Source organism: Dasypus novemcinctus, chromosome 9, assembly GCF_030445035.2.
Source record: "Dasypus novemcinctus isolate mDasNov1 chromosome 9, mDasNov1.1.hap2, whole genome shotgun sequence".
In the NCBI taxonomy this organism is placed as follows: Eukaryota; Metazoa; Chordata; class Mammalia; order Cingulata; family Dasypodidae; genus Dasypus; species Dasypus novemcinctus.
Window position 1 is genome coordinate 87002711 of NC_080681.1, and position 17554 is coordinate 87020264.

A 17554-nucleotide genomic window follows, 5' to 3' on the forward strand; every position below is an offset into this window, starting at 1 on the left:
TGAGCACTCAAGCTGGAGAGTCTGCTGTGATGCCCTGCTAGATATTTCAGGTGTGTGAGTTACCTTTGGGTTCAAAAATTCTTGGGTGGGAGGCACGGAAAAACTGCTAAATGCCACCTCAAGAAATGCCTAACTCTGCTCCAGCGGAGCAGCAGGGACTGGGCTCAGACAGTGGCGGGAGAGGTGTGCTTTAATAGTGCTGCAAGTGGGTTTGGGGACCTAGGCTTTATTTGCAAACTTATCTCGAGGGGGAGGGAGGCTGACCTAAAAGCTGAAAAGGTCTACGGGGTGGGACTCTGCTCCCGGGCTTCCAAACGGGCCAGAAGAGTGTGCGCCCGGGCCAAGTGACAGGCGCGCCACTCTCCGTCCGCACCCCTCCCCCGCGCAAGTCTCGGGGTAGAGGTGCCTCGCGGAGTCCGTCCTCCTGCTCCTCTCTCGCCCCAGCGGACCGAGCCTCAGCGGGAGCCCCGCCTGTCTCCGGGCAGCTCAAGCCCTGAGAGCCGGCCCAGCCTGTCAGTAACCGCCGTTTGCGCTTTCTTTCTTTCTTTTTTTTAACCCCCTTCTTCTTTTCTTTCCCCCTCTGCCTTTGTCCCGCTTAGTAACCGGGTTCTGGCCAATCGGCGTCTCACCGGCCGGCGCCGGCTGTCTCCTGATTGGCTTGCTTGGGGCGCGCAGTGGTCTCCCGCTCCTTCGGCGGAGCAAGGCAGACAAAAGACGCAAGCTCCAGGCTCCGGCAACTGGGATCAGCCAATCACCACACACCTTATCCTCTCTTCCCCTCCTTCCCTCTTCCCCACTCCCTCCCCGCCTGGCTCGCGTGCTCCCGGCACTGACTCCTGGCGTGCGGCCAGCGCCCGGACCGTACCATTATGGTCACTGCCGAGGGGGGAAGAGAGTATGGCTGATGCAGGAGCCGAGGCCTAGAGAGCGGGTGAGAGTTGGAAGCCGAGGTGGTGGGCAACTGCATGAACACTTTTTCGGGCCCTTGAAAGGCTCTCAAGTATATCAAGGCGGGATTTAGTGGAGGGGCAGTAGTGATGCTAACTGTCCTCCCTGCCCTGCACGGGTGGGTGACGACTCAGCGGAGGGGCGGGGGGACGGTGGAGGGTGTACCCTCCGCACCGTTAAAATGAAACTCTACTGGCTGGGGACCGGGCAGAGCGTGAGCGTGAGGAGAGCGGGCACTGGCGCGTTTGCTCGCAGCCCGGCGGGAGCGCCCAGCCGAGCGGAGCTAACTGGACTTGCCGACCGCCCCCAGTCCCTAGGCTGCGGCAGCTTCGGTTGGAGCCCGGAGGGAGGGTACCGAGTCCTGGCCCCTGAGGGGCTTTCTCTCCGCTGACCAGTGGGACCCCGAAACTTGAACGCAATCTCTGGCTCCCATATTATACCTTCCTTTGTCACTTCCCCACCTTTCTTGCAACGCGATCTTTTTTTCTCGTCGCTCTCCCTCCACCGAAGAAAGCAAAAGTGGCTTCCACGCAAAGATTTGCAGGCAGTGGGAGCTATTCTTTTTGGAGAGCGACTGTGTAGAAGGGATTTTTGGAAAGCAGCTTTTTACACCTCTGCCCTCCGCCCCCCAAGCTTCTCTTTATCCCTCTGAAGAGGAAAGCCCGTATCTTCAAAGTTCGGGAGGCATTTTGCTGGGTGCTGTAGGAGAGAGGTGGGGAGGACCCCTTCCTCGTCCTGGTAGTTGGCTGGACTTGTACTGGCCGTTGGAAACCCCGAAGTACATTTCCGTGTGGGACTTATACAGATATATATTTTTAGATTTTAAATATCAGATAAAAATAGGTATATATGCTTTCTATATATTTCCTGACGACCTGCCCCTGACAGCGCGATGTACAATACCGTGTGGAGTATGGACCGCGATGACGCAGACTGGAGGGAGGTGATGATGCCCTATTCGACAGAACTGATATTTTATATTGAAATGGATCCTCCAGGTACTTGGGAGAAAAAAAAAAAGAATCTTATGATGGGTCTGATTGGTGCTTAACAGGACCTTGGTGGTGTTTTCAGGGCAGAAATATTCCTGGGTGCGCTAGGTTCGGTCTGAGGGGCAAATTTTGCAGTTAAAGCTGCGGTAAAACTGCTTCTGATTTACACGTTTAAAGTTTGCTGTTAGGACCCCGATTCCATTGTCCGGTGGGGGTGGGGGTGGGGTGGGGATGAAGTGGAGGTGGGAGGAGGGGCCCGTTTCTTTTACTAATTTGCCTTTACTTGTCGTTCAGATTTTTGTCCTGCGGGGCTACCCCCCCCGCCCCCGCCCCTTTTTTATTTCCCCCTTCAATTAAAGACTCTTCTACCTGGCAAGGGATGCTTTATTCCCGCTTTAACTACTTGGGCGCTGATAAGTCAGTCTTTCCCTATGAGAAGATTCTTTAAAGCCTGACATTTCATATATTTGTGTAATTTGGTTCGTTATGTTTTACCTTTGTTAACTTCTGAAACTCGGTTACCTATGTGATGATTCATTTTAAGACTCCCCTTTTCCCTTAGAGAAGCCAAATGCAGGTTAGTGATTTTCAGAGATCGGGCATTCTTATTCAGTCATGGCCTTAGACTGAGGTTTTTCTTTTTCTAATATAGTTGCTCAGAGAGACGTACATGCAATATTATATTACTTTTAATTATGGTGATTTAATTTATCTTAATTTATGGGGCAGGGATTAATATAACTTCAATTCTTAAAGTGGAAAAAGGAGGAAGCTTTTTCGAGTGAATGTGTGTAATACGTAGACCTATCTGTAGGTACATATACACGTAATGTAAAGCATACATACACAGTACTTTTGTTTTAAGGGCTTTGTCTGAGGTTCTTACAGACATTTTATGTATCTGGTCGGAAAGGGAAAAGAAGGGAAAATGGAAAAGTTGAGTAATTCTTTTTCTTTAAAGTCTACCCCATTTTGTGATTATTAGCTGTCAGGTTTTAAACCCTGTTTGCAATTGTAGACAACGCTTTATGATTTTGATTAAGTAGAGGGGCTTTGTGTCTTCTTATTTTTGTTGAAAATGAAATTGTTATGTCTTTTAAATTCACAGAATAAATCGTGTTATTGGGGAAAACCTCCTTTATTATAAGACTAGTATTTTTGAAATCTTTAGAAGGGTTTGAGCCTTTGTAATGCAATTGTAATAAAGTATAACAGTTTTTTAGAATGTATGTAGAAATTATTTCCTGAGCCCTTGTGAACAGTGAATTATCCTGTTTTTGTCTTTTTTCAGTTAGTCATAGAATGTTAAATTAAATGATGCTACATTAATAACTTATACTAATTTTGAATCAACCTTTTTCACTCTTAATAATCACTAAGAATTTTTTCTTTTCCCTTCATTCTGGAGTCCTCTATTTGCTTTTGTAATTGTTACTGCAATCCAGATGCACATTCTCAGTGTTTGGCAAAGTTTGTAAGATTTGCCACCCATCTATTGTGTGTTTCCCCCTTTGTTTCCCCCTAATGGTAAAGCATCATTTCTTTTAGATGCATATGTCATTCATGTGAATTGAAATTTAGTACATCATTGGTACCTTTCATGTAGAAAGTAAGGTTAGCAATCTAGGTTTCTGTTATTATAAGAATTATATATTCAAACTGCCTTAGAATCATATTGTTACGTACAGCATTTTGCCTTGTAGACATACAAAGAGAATTTGTTGGGCGGGAGGTGAGTGGGGAGGTGGGGAGAAAAGGAAGAGTACACGATGGTTGAAAAATACTGGCCTATTGGAAAAATTTTGACTGAGTTGAGTTGTCTAAAAATGATTTTAAAAAACCCTGACTATTATAATTATGTAGTGATGTGGGTGTTATAGGGCTGTATATAGAAAATTCTGATTTAAACTTTGTGTAGTCCATAGAAATAAACTTCTGAGTTTAAAATGTTCATCTTTGAGTCAAATTTTGCATACTGGGATTCTATTCAGAATATTGAAAATGTGCATATGCTGCTCTTTATTACCCCTGTTGTAGACTTAACATAGAATAGGGTTGGTTATATCTAACAGCTTTATAAAAGGAAGTACACTTGAGTATGCTGAAACATTGCCTACAAAGTGAGTGGTTTTTAATGGAAAGAGTGTGAATGCCAGCCTTGTTTTGTGTGATAAATTAAGCTTTGAAATATTTAAAAACTATAAGTCATTAATGAAGTGGTTGCAGCTTGTCTTGCATTTGTCTTTTTCCATTTCCCTAGCACCTACTCCTTATCAAGCTTTTATTTCCTGCCTGAACTGGTGTGATAATGCACTAACTATTCTCCCGTTTCTTCCCTCTCCAATCCAGAGTAATATTAACGTACCATGTGATGATGATACTACCCTGCTTTAGAAACTCCTGTGGCTTTCCTTTGCCAGTTGAAAAATGTCCCTCTGTTTGGCTTTCAGCCTAATTTCCAGTCCATTCTTTTCCTGTAGTCCCATCACAAATTCTGTGGAAGCAATTTTGTACTTGTTGTTCCTTGAATATATGCTTTTTTCTCTTCCTGAGATGCCTTTCACTCCCAATTGATCACTTTTATTATATGTTTAGGACCCAGGTCAGATGTTTTCTTTGCGAGGATGAGTTCCCTGATCCTTCTGTTAGAAGTCATCCTTCATTTACCTTCCATTTTTAAGCACTTCTCTCATTCTTCTGTGCTGTTTATTATAGAGTACCCAATGTGGTTATGTGTACTTCCCCCTATGGAAACTATCTTCCCACCAGGTTATGAGCCCTCTAGCTTACTTAAGTAGTAGACAATTTAATCAATATGTTTTGGATTAATAAAAAAAAACTAAGGAAAGCTGTTTCTTTCTAGCTTTTAGGTGCTTTTCTACTTAAGGTTCTTTGTCACCTCATTCTTTGGCTTTTGTAGTAGCCTTGGATTAAATGACTTTTTGAATTAGACTTTATCGATTTAGGGTCCATAACTGTAATAGTGGTAATATTTTTTATATGTTTTTCATTTTTATTTTAGACTGAAACATAGATACAAAATTATCCTTTTTTGCCTCCATTGGTCTCAAATCTATTTTTGAAAGGTGTTTCTGTCCAAAGGTGTTTTTTCAGTAACTACCGCTACCATGAGTCCTGAAGGTCTTTAATAACTGCATGGATTGCTATGTCTGTTGTCACTTACAATGGAAGGATTGAATCCAAAGGGAAGTTTAATGTCTTAATCTTTATGCATTTCTTGGCAGCAATAGAAATTCTGAACTATTTAGATGTAATGTAAAACTTTATTTTTGAAATGTTAGGATTGTGGTACAGAGAATTGCCTATAAGCATCTTGGTTTGTCCTGTGAATTTGGGGACTAAGATTATTCCATAGCAGTGCAGTTGCTGACTAGGCCTCTCAGAGGGCCTGCATTTGGTATAGGAGCTGGGAGGATTACCATTACACGATTCATATCAACAGTGTATAAATTATGGTCTCTTACCTTAGTATCTTAGTTGTGACATTGTTTTTGTTTTTTTTACTTTAGGAAGTGTTACAACGATTTTTAAGGTTATCTATAGACTTTTCTTATCAAGATAAACTTCTGAAATTAAATATAGGGCAACTGCATCTTTGAAGTAGATCATTAACAAAATGAAAAGTTTTAATTGTTTGACAAAACATAAATGTAAGGTCTAGAAAAACGGTTCTCAATTTTTTTTGTTTCAATACTCCTTTATACTCTTAAAATTATTGATGACCCCAAAGAATTTTTGTTTAAGTGGGTTATATCTATTGATACTTACTGTATTGGAATAAAACTGAGAAATTAAAAAAGTATTTCTTTAAGTCGTTTACAAATAGTGAAGCTATTACATGTTAACATAATTTTTTAAATGAAAAAATAATTACATTTTCAAAAAAGAATAGTGGGAATAGTTTTTTAAATATATATTTTTGCACATTTCTTTAGTATCTGGCTTAATAGAAGAGAGCTGAATTCTCATGTCTGCTTCTGCATTTACTCTGCTGAGGTATCACATGTCATAGTCTCACATATAGAAAACTCCACTTTACAGTTAGGAGAGGGTGAGAGTGGAAAAGGCAAATAACATTTTAGTTATACTGTGAAAATAATTTCGACCTATTGGATTCTCTGAAAGAATCTTGGGAGTTCCTGGATTACACTTTGAGAACATTTGTTGTAGAAGATACCTTAGTAACACCAATTTTATTGGCTAACTTTGAAGCCAGAAGAAAAGATTCTTTCCAGATGAAAAGGTTGGTTCAGGAAACTTACTTGCTTACCCTGACATATTTGACATTTTCATCCTGGTAAAAACTTGGATTAAGTAACATTCTGATAGACATCTGGCACATTGGTTCTGTTGGGAAAAATATTTGTTGAGACCCATACTGAAAAAGTCGATCACCTGCCACTGTGTGATTCTTACTGTTAGTAGAGGTATTCTACTTTTGTGTTTGAATTTTTCTTTGTAACTCTGAAGTTTGATGGGTTCATCTTATTTGTTGTAAGGTTTTCTTTTATGAGCTAGGTGTTACTTTAATAATATTGTAGTATGAGATGAATGTTAAATTAATATCAAATGATATAAAAGCCATGCCTGGGAGCGAATGAGACTCAAGCAGTTGAGTGCCCACCTACCACATGGAAATTCCTGGGTAGGTTCTTGGTGCATCCTGAAAAAACAAAAACAGGAAAACATATGATAAAACCTGATAAAAACATCAGGGAAGCCGATGTAGCTTAGTGGTTGAGTGCTGGCTACCCACATAAGAGGTCTTAAGTTCAATCCCTGGCCCTGGCGATTTAAAAAATAAAAGCCATATGTGTTTTGCATCTTCTCATGGGAAAAGATTAAACATTGCTTTCATTTAATATAATTTATAATTTATCCATCTATCAAGTATGGTGGTTCTCCCATTTGATATGTCTTTTATGCCTTTATATTTTTCTTAGAATGTACAGAAGATAGGCCATATTTATGGTCACTTTTTAATAAGGTAGAAAAAAATAATTGCAAATGTGTCCATGTGATGTGACCGCATTTTCTGAAGGTGCTGGGGATTGAACCCAGGACTTTGTGCATGGGAAGCAGGCACTCAACCACTTGAGCTACATCTGCTCCCTTGCCTGTTTTTTTGTTTTTGTTTTTTTCCTGTTAAAGAGGGAGGCAGCCTGAGTAGAGTAGAAAGAACACAGGACTTTGGAAATGGATGATATGAGTTCCAAACCCAGCTTTGCCACTTCTTACCCTGCCTAAGGGTTATGTGGCTAGTACCTAACCTCCATGAGTATCTGTTTTCTCTTTTTTAAAATAAAACTAATAACTACCGTACAGAATGATTGTGGGGATTAGATGTACTATATCCAGGATCTAGCACAATGTCTGGAACATGGTGTGTGTCCAATAAATGGTCACAATAAATGGTCACTTACGTTTTAAAACTTATTACTGATAACACATAATTATCTCTAGTTTAAGTATACCAAGTTTTAAGAATATGGCCTCTGCGTAAAAGAAGACTCTTGCAGTCAAAACCTTTTGATCTATCTTGCCCATTCTTTTCTGCATCCTGACATTTAAACTGGGGCCAAGTTTTATCCATTTTATTTTTGGAAGTGTTCCCAAGCAAGGCCTTTTCTAGTTAGAAAATTTCATGAGTCTATGGAATGTCAGTTCAAGTCCTTTCTTTTTAGTTTCTATTGCCGTTGTCTAGTTCCTTATCTCATGTTTGAAATGATTTTGAATAAAGCTAATAATTGTAGCATTTCTTGAGTATTATTATTTTATAAATGTACTATAATTAAATGCACTAATATGTGATATTTCTTTTATCCAGACAACAACCTTATAAAACAGTCACTATTATTATCCCACTTTACAGACAGGAAACTGAGACTTTGAGGGATTTCGTAACTTACGCAATGTCTCACAGCTATCAAATAGCAGAGCAGGTCTGTCTACCTGGCTCTAAAGTCCAGGCTTTTAACCAGTATCTCTTAACTGGTTCCTCCATTTCTAATTTCTGCTTTTCTCCTCCTCTGCAAGTTTATCATGAAATTTTCAGTCAGGCTTATGGTACTGAATTGTTATTTTCATTGTCTCACTGTCCTACTCAGAAATAATCAGTGGCTCTCCATTTCTTTTAAGCAGAGCCCATAATCTTAAACTTGGAATATCAAGTCTTTAGTAATAATGGCACCAACTAACGTATCTAACTTTATTACCAATACTCTATTCATTTTCTCTTCTAGCCCAATTCCTTGCTGTACCATGAATATACTTTGCTCATTCCCATCCTCAAGCTTTTGCTTATGCTGCTTCCCATCTTAGAATATGCCCATCCTATCTCCATGTTCAAATTAGGATCCTGTGCAAGTTCCCCTTCCTTCTTAAAACCTCTCCAGAAATGCTAGCACTGACCTCCCCCTTTATTATATAGGATTATAGTCTATTATTTTGACAATAAATCATTTTATGTTATTATGGTATTTAATTGTTTCATGAATATACTTTATCTCCCCAACAAGATAAGCTTCTTGAGTCCAGGCTGACATATTTCTTTCCTATCCCTTTTTCCTTTAAATACCCAGGTGCTGAAATATTTTGTATAATCTTGGGCCTGTGGACCCAACCAGCTTCATTCTGTGACTTAAGTTTTAAAATGTTGATTTTTAAAATTCTCAGCATACAATCTTTTTTTTTTTTTTTTTTAATATTTATTTATTTTTCTCAGTTCCCCTTGAATGTCACCAATCTCCCAATCTTCCTGAGCTGTTGCCTGACTTGGTCACCTTCCTTTCCTTTGCTTCACTGTGCTCTTTGCTTGGACCTGCCTAATAACTTTTTTCCTTCCCCCTTGATATGGCTCCTTGGTCTGTTTGCTTGTTGTCTGCTCGTATTGCTCGATGTCTGCTTGTTGTTTGTCTTCTTTAATAGGCCCCAGGAACCAAACCTGGGACATTCTGTGTGGGAGGCAGGTGCTCAACTGCTCAAGCCACATCTATTCCCCTCAACATACAATTTTAACCTTACCAAGAAAATTTATTCCGACAGGAAATAATTACTGGAAAAATGCAGTTTTAAACCATAGATGTTGCTATTAGCAAAATTTTATGGTATGTAAAAAAGTCATTTTTGAAACTTTGAAGATTTAGAAAGGAGAAGAAAGTTTAAAAAAATGTAAATGTTTATTATTTTTTAATTTTTAAAAATTATTTTTGTATCAATGTTACCAAGTACTCAGTTAACACAAAATAATAACTACAATAACAATAAATCTTCTTTTAGTCAGCAGTTACACTCCCCCCTTATTTTTCATTCCTCAGTCTTGAGGGATTTGGGATGATATCCATTCTGACTGACTCCTTCAGGCTGAGAAGCAGTCAGAATGGGGCGGAGGAATGGAATTGTCTTGCTCTCAGTTGAAGACATTCTTCCCTCTGGGCTGAGGCTGGTCCATCATCATCATTTTGTTAGTTGTCAGGGCAGGCCCGAAGAACTGGAGAGTGGGAAGTGACTGCAAACCTGTTGGGTTTCAGGGCTCAACTGGCATAGGAACACCTTTAAGTCTCTGAGAAATAAACTTAAGTAAATTGAAAATTATAGGCTCAAATAAAAGAAGTAGAAGAATTGTGATTAGGAGATTTATAAATGAATATAACTATATTATATTGGGGAAATAGCTTTTCATATATTCCCAGATAGAGCCTGCTGAGGGGTGTTGATTTCATGTAGCCTTGTAGCTTGCGTGTGGTGTTTGGACATCCCTAGGGCCGTTAGGAACACTTTTGTTTTTTGTTTTTTGTTTTTTTAATTTTTAAAAAGATTTATTTATTTATTTCTCTCCCCTTCCCCACCCCCACCCCGGTTGTCTGTTCTCTGTGTCTTTTTGCTGCGTCTTCTTTGTCCACTTCTGTTGTTGTCAGTGGCACGGGAAACTGTGTTTCTTTTTGTTGCGTCATCTTGTTGTGTCAGCTCTCCGTGTGTGCGGTGCCATTCCTGGGCTGGGCGGCTCTCCTTATGGGGCGCACTCCTTGCACGTGGGGCTCCTTGCGCGCATCAGCACTGCGCATGGGCCAGCTCCACACGGGTCAAGGAGGCCCAGGGTTTGAACCTTGGACCTCCCATGTGATAGACGGACGCCCTAACCACTGGGCCAAGTCCGCTTCCCAGGAACACTTTTGTTTACTATGACATTTTGTGTGGTGTCTGGCTGAGACCTGCATAAGCATAATCTCCAGAAGTCATTTTTGAAACTTTGAAGATTTAGAAAGGATTAGTAAGTTTTGAGTTTGTTAAGCTAGTTTTATACAGCATAGGGCTAAATGGAGACTTAAGTTACCAGTGTTGTTAATACTAATTGACGTTAGAATGTGTAGGACTTGATAGTATAATAAGGTAAGGTCAGTCATCAAGCCTTATTTAAGATTAGTTTCCAAGTTGCTTGCCCATATATGGCACATTTGTTGTTCCTTGTGCATATTTGTAAGTTGATATAAAGTAAGAAGCTTATCCCCTTCTAAAATAAAAGAGATAGTAGGCTAGGCCCAGCCTGCCAGACCAATCCATTTTGCCCAATCATGTCAATATGAAAACTGTCCTGTGCCCTGGTATTGACGAGCCAACACAAACCCAAAGTTAGTACCATGATGTCAAACCCTCCACCATTATCTAGCCTTGGGTATCCTTTCTGATGTTCTGTTTGTGGGGCAGATTAATTCCCTACTCTTGTCTAAGGGTATAGGGCAACAAATCCAGAGCATTTGTGTTTGTGTGAAAGGATGTAGCTATAAAATATTAAATGCTTGTTGTTACAGTTTTTATTTTTACACTTAAAAATTAACATTCAATCGTGAATAAAATTTTTAAATTTGTATATAAATTGTTTTGGAGAAGACTTTATTGAATGATTTGTTCCAGAAATATATTATGTGACAATCTGTTCCTATGTAAAGCATATGTATTATGCTTTTTAACTTTCAGCTATACAAGGCCACTCAGTATGGTATGATTCATGTTGAAATTTTAATCAGCATTTATAGAATTAACCACATTTTTTGAAGTTATTTTTTTGAAAGTATTTAGATAATGTACTTTCATCTGTAAGCAGCAGAACCTAACTAATTCAAAATGGCTTAAAAAGGAAGGAATTTTTTCCTTTCATAACAATAATCTTCAGAGTTAGTTGATTGCAGCAATTCTCAGCAAGGTCAGTAAGAACTTATATTCTTTCCATTGCTCAATTCTGCTGTCCTTGAGACTGGCTTATCTACAGGCTAGTAGCAAAATGGTTGCAGTGATTCCAGGCATCATGTCCATTAACGACTTCTAAAAGAAGAAAAAGAAGAAAAAAGATGCTTCCTCTTATGCTTTTATTTTTTGGAGAAAGGAAACTTTCCCCCAAAACCTCTAGCAGATTTTTTCCACAGATTTCTTTTTGGCCAGAATTGGATTATATGTCTATTCCTGAATCAATTGCTGGTGATCACCCTTGGATTAATCGTGTCCTTCCCTAAATCTGGAGTGGTGTTGGCTTTCCCTGAGGCATGTGATTGTATTAGAGGGGGATTCTGTTAGGAAGGGAGAAGCAGGGACTGGATGTTAGGTAAGCAATGAACAGTAATTTGGAGAACCATAGCTCTTTTCAAAGTTCTATCTTTGTTTATAAATAAAATATACTAGCAGATTAATTTTTTTCTAAAAAAAAAAGATTTATTTATTTATTTATTTGTTTGTTTATTTAATCAGACTGCCCTAGGAGGCTGTTGCAATAATCAAGCTCAGGGATGATGGTAGCAAGGGTGGAATGCTGGATGTTATTATTACCAGTTATATAGCATGTCATTTCCAAACTGATTTTGCCACTTTATTTATTTTAAATTCTTTTTTATTTATTTGTTGTTGTTGTTTATTATTATCCCTCCCCCCCAGAATGGTGCCCTCGTCTGTCTACTTGTTGTCTGCCCGTCTTCTTTAAGAGGCTCTGGGAACTGAAACTGGGACTTCCTGTGTGGGAGGCAAGTGCCCAGCCGTGGGAGCCAGTTCTGCTCCCTGCTCATGTGGTGCTGCTCATTGTGGTGTCTGCTCATTGTGCTGGTTGTGGTGTCTGCTGGTTGTGGTGTCTTGCTGCTTGCAGTGTCTGCTCATCTTCTTTAAGAGGCACTGGAAACTGAACCCGGGCCCTCCCATGTGGGAGGTGGGCACCCATTTGATTGAGCCACATCCTCTCCTAGCCACTTTATTTACTTATTTTTTTTAGGAGGTACTGGGGATTGAACCTAGGACTTCATACATGGGAAGCAAGTGCTCAACCGCTTGAGCTACATCTGCTTCCCTATTTTTAATTTCTTAGGTTTATATTTCTCTATGTGCTTTAATCACTAAAATATTTAACTTCTTTAAAGAGCAGAATTAGAACAAAAATATATTTTTAAACTATTTTTCTCTTTTCTAAAGTGTTATGATTTCTGATCTCTTGGTGCTAAGCAGCAGTGTAGGTGGCCTTAGTTATTTGAAGAAGAGTTACTCATGAGTTAATTTTATAAACTTTACTGTATAGCTCTAGACTGTACTTTACTTCACTTTCAAAAGTGACTTTGAAAAGGAAATTGTCCTGATGTTCTTAGTTTTTATAGTGGGCTTTGAATGGGGAAAGAAATGGAAGAGAAGGAAGTCATGCCATCCATGTTTCATTTTATTTCTAAATGCTAAAGTTGTTGGTATCTCAGAATAATTAAAATAGATTTATGTTTTTGCTTATTTAGTCCTGCCTATTTTTGGACAGTTTCCTAATCTGTATAGTGAAGAGAAGAATATCAACCTCATTGTAGGATTATTGTGAGAATTATCTATTGTTATTTTTATTATTAAGCTAGGATTCTTTTTAACCCTTCTTCAGTGTCCAATTCAGAGGAATCACCAGCCTAACATTTACCTTAAATTGAAAGGTAATTTAAATCTATTCAAGCCTCTCAGAAATGCCAAAGAGGATCAGGTTCATAACATACTGTAACACTACTTAAATCCTGTTTTTTTGTCTTTGATCAGTACCTTCTTATGGTTAATCCCAAATTTCCTTCTCTCTCTAAAAACTTGTCAAATTCTCTCACACCTCCTTGAGCAGTTGCATTCTTGTCTCTTCCCTTGTCTTTCAAAATATTATTTTCTCTTCCAGGAATATCTGTCTCCCTTTAAACTCACTCCCTTGTCCATTTTGTTACTCTGATCTGTACTACAAGAGCCAGGAACCACAGGAGCAAAGAAAGGAAGCTAGGAATACTCATAGAGCAACATTTTTGTTTGTAGCACACTTAGCTGCTAAGTGCAGATACCAAGGGCTTTTGGAGTTCAAAGAAGAGTGATTCTGAGGGGTGGACAGGCTTCTGAGAAAAGGTAGAATTTGAACTGGTGCCTTTAGAGAGGTTTGAGACTTGGATAAAGGAAGAGAAAGTAAAAGAATATTCTGTCTAGATCAGGGGACATATATGGGTGAAAGTAAAAGATATGAATGTTTGTGGCATACTTGGTAACAAGGAAGACAATAGTTTGCGGTGATGCTTCTCAAACTAGTTAGTACACCTGGGGCGATGTAGGTATATGCCATGAAGTGCGATAAACCATAGGATAAGAGAGTACACCTTCCTGGATTGGTATTTTATTCAAAAGTTATTGTAAATGTTTTATATATATATATATATATATTTTTTTTTTTTTCCAATTTATTTATTTATTTATTTCATTTCACGATTTGGGGTTCAGTCTCCCTCCTGGGATTCATGAACTCTGAGGGCAGTTAACATATCTGTCTGACTGGGACTGACCTGTGCCTCTCTGATTCCTAGGACTCAGCCATGGGCATTTAGAGTAGAGAGTATATATGCCAGGTAGGATATATGTAATATATCCATGCAGTATTTGGGACATACTTCTACTAAAAAAAAAATAATCATTATTAATTATTGTCTGGAATTCAAATTTGACTGGGTGTTCTATATTCTTATTTGCTAAATCTGGCAATCCTAATTTAAAGATAGATTATTGACTAAACAGTATTTGCTTGTGTCTTCTCCCTAGGATGTTTAGGGCTAGAAGCCTAACTTTTGGTGGCTATCAGGATACTTTCAATTTCAATAATAGAAAATCCAACTCAAATTGGCTTAAACAAAGAGGATTTATAGGCTTTTATAATTGAAAAGTTCAAAGAGAATGAGGGCTACTGGCATGGTTTAATCAAGTCTAGAAGGGGGCTGGCCCTGTTTTTCTGCAATTCTCTTAGGCCTACCCTCTTAGCTTCTTTTCTCAGGCTGTCTTACCTGGTAGTACAAGATGCCTGCCTCTGGCTTGTGAGACTGCATATTTCCTTATTCCTTAAGCGGGTGGGAGGTAGGAAGAGGATGCTTCTTATTAATAGAAAAGTAATATAAAATTCCTGAGCTTCATGCTAATTGTATCATCTTTGTGTTTTCAGAAAATCTGAATTCCTTAAACTATTCATTGTAGCATTATATGTCTAGACCAGTAGTTTTTCAATGTGAGCATGCATCAGAACCACCTGGATGACTTGTTAAAACACAGATTTTAACAACCCCTAAGGTTCTGATTCAGTAGATCTGGGGGTGGATTTCAAGAATTTATATTTCTAACAAGTTCCCAGATGTTACTGATTGTGCCGGTTCCCAGACCACACTTTGAGAATCACTGCTATGTCCAGTCAAGGTATACTCCTGGAGCCAGTGAGGGGTCAGTCCCACATAAATTTCCTTACTAGAGTGGAGAGGGAACAGGATACATTTTGGGGAGAAAACTACAGTGTCCCCTAAAGGGAGGACTGCTGTTTTTTTGTTTTTTTGTTTTCCCTATCCAGCTTCCCTTCCTTCTTTTTTTAGGTCACAACTTTCTGATTTTTCCCTTGGAAACATCCCTCTCCTATTTGCAATCTGTGTGACTTGGGTGGGGCTGACTTAACCCATTGGCTTCATGAGAAGGTGCATGATCCAGCCTGGCCAATAAAGAGCACTGCATTTCCCTGGTCACAGGGATAAGCGCAGGAGACTATGATCCTTGTGGTATAGTCAGTGTACATTACTATTTACTGTCCTGGATGGTGTAGTGAAGATGACATAATCCTGTCCTCAAGAAGCTCAGAGGAAGACCCACATATAAACAAATGCATGCAGTATGCTATTGATAGCTCCTTTTCTTCTGGCTATCATCTAATATACATTCCCATTATATACTGTATTACCCCATTATAATCCTCAACCATATTTGTTATTAGTTGTTTAGTGTGTTTAGTCCTCATTAGATTATAAATTCTATCAGTATAAGAACATGGCTGTAATTAGCTGTTGTATTCAATATCTGGCACAGTCTGGCACAAAAAGTTACTCAGTAAATATTGAATGAACGTTTTACGTATAGTAGTAGAATGTATAAACAGAAAAGGATAGAATTGGGTTGCTGGTGGGGTTGTGGACAGGTAATAGGCTTTAACAGAGTTGTTAAAGCACCTTATTGTATTCTGGGAACTGTAAGTTTTGTTGAAAACATATGTGAGGTGGGGATTGGCGTAGGTAAGTCTGGAGAAGGTAGGCGAGTGCTAGATGGTAAAAGGTCTTGAATGTTACATTCAGGCTTTATCCTGAGGGTAGTTGGAGAGCTACTCACTGATTGGTTTTACTTAGAGAAACTAACGTCTACTGCAAGTGAAAAAGAGATGGGAGGAGAGAAGGGTAATTGGTTAGGATGCTGTTTCACTACATACAAAAGTTGTTATCAAAATCTGAGGTGAAGACGGCGGTTTTGGCCCACTGGTTAGGGCATCCGTCTACCACATGGGAGGTCCACGGTTCAAACCTCCGGCCTCCTTGACCCGTGTGGAGCTGGCCCACGCGCAGTGCTGATACGCGCAAGGAGTGCCCTGCCACGCAGGTGTGTCCCTGTGTAGGGGAGCCCCACACACAAGGAGTGTGCCCTGTAAGGAGAGCCGCCCAGCGTGAAAGAAAATGCAGCCTGCCCAGGAATGGCGCTGCATACATGGAGAGCTGACACAACAAGATAACGCAACAGAAAGAAACACAGATTCCCTTGCTGCTGACAACAACAGAAGCAGACAAAGAAGACGCAGCAAATAGACACAGAGAACAGACAACCGGGGTGGGAGTGGGGGAAGGGAAATAAATAAAGAAAGAAAGAAATCTTAAAAAAAAAACTGAGGTGAAGATAGTAGCAGTCAGAATGAATAGGAGAGTTGTTTAAAAAGTAGACATTAATGGGGCTTCGAGACTATCCTGAGGCAAATTAAGGAATCTAGAATGACTTAGTTTTTTGGCTTGGAAGATGGTGGTACTACAAACCAAGAGAGGCAATTTAAGGAGGAAAGACAGGTTTGGAGTATGTGACCTCTTAAATAAAAATGAGGCAGAGGTGAAATGGCTCAGGTTTCCTGCTTTTGGTTGGGTTCTTTTTCTTCTAGACCCTACTGGGAAGGGGGAGAAGAGTTGCTTCTGCTGCTTTGGATCCAGAGCAGATGGTAGTAAATCAAATGCTGCTGAGTCCCCCAAGGTGTGAGAGAGATTGCAGTGGGACTTTGACTGCTTCCAGGGTATCAGTTGGTAAAGTCATTTTTAATTTTCAGATGTTTAAGCTCCTTTATCCTTGTTAAAAGCAAGCAGGCATAGATTATAAGAAAATTTACTCTTAAGATTCATGAGTTAGGTTCAAGATTGATGGAATTGTGAATTGCTGCAGTCATTTTGTAAAGTTTGTCAATATCTAGTAAAATTCCATTTTGGGAATCTATTTGTAGAAATAAAAGTGTCAACATGTAAGGATATATGAATGGGATATTTTTGTAGCATTGTTTTTTTGTTTTTTTAAAGATTTATTTATGCATTCTCCTCCCCCCCCCTTGTTGTTTGTGCTTGCTGCCTGCTCTCTGTGTCCATTCACTGTGTGCTCTCTGTGTCTGCTTCTTTTCTCTTTAGGAGGAACTGGGAACTGAACCTGGGACCTCCCATGTGAGAAAGAGGCACTCAGATCACTTGAACCACCTCTACTCCCTACTTTTTGTCTCTCTCATTGTGTTTTCTCTTTGTGACTTCTTTGTTGTGTCTTCTTGTTGTGTCAGCTCACTGTGCCAGCCTGTTGCACCAGCTTGCTGCTTGCACATCTTCTCCAGGAGGCACTGGGAACTGAACCCAGGATGTCCCATGTGGTAGGCGGGAACTCAATCACTTGAGCCACATCCGCTTCCCTGTAGCATTGTTTTCTTTTTTTTGGATTTATTTTATTTATTTCTCTCCACTTCCCTGCCTCCAGTTGTCTGCTCTCTGAGTCCATTTGCTGTGTGTTCTTCTGTGTCCACGTGTATTCTTGTCAGCGGCACTGGGAATCTGTCTCTCTTTTTGTTGCATCATCTTGCTGTGTCAGCTCTCTGTGTGTGCGGCACCACTCCTGGGCAGGCTGCACTTTTTTTTGCGCTGAGCAGCTCTCCTTATGGGGTGCACTCCTTGAGCATGGGGCTCCCCTATGCAGGGACACCCCTGTATGGCAAGGCATTCCTTGCGCGCTCATCAGCACAGTGTGTGGGCCAGCTCACCATA

General features: G+C 39.9%; 1 protein-coding gene across 2 annotated transcripts in view; it reads left to right on the forward strand.

Moving 5' to 3' along the window:
- Positions 1–779: 779 nt before the first annotated feature.
- The window catches only part of PIK3R3 (phosphoinositide-3-kinase regulatory subunit 3), a 135564-nt gene continuing 118789 nt past the window's right edge, over positions 780–17554 (forward strand). Inside the window, exons 1-2 of one of the 2 annotated variants that reach the window (XM_004462779.5) lie at positions 780–931; positions 1837–1946. In XM_004462779.5, coding sequence (XP_004462836.2) covers positions 1841–1946 — 106 coding nt within the window. In that variant the 5' untranslated portion in view covers positions 780–931; positions 1837–1840. The remainder of the gene's footprint in view (positions 932–1836; positions 1947–17554) is intronic. The other variant, XM_071217470.1, reaches the window with a different exon arrangement.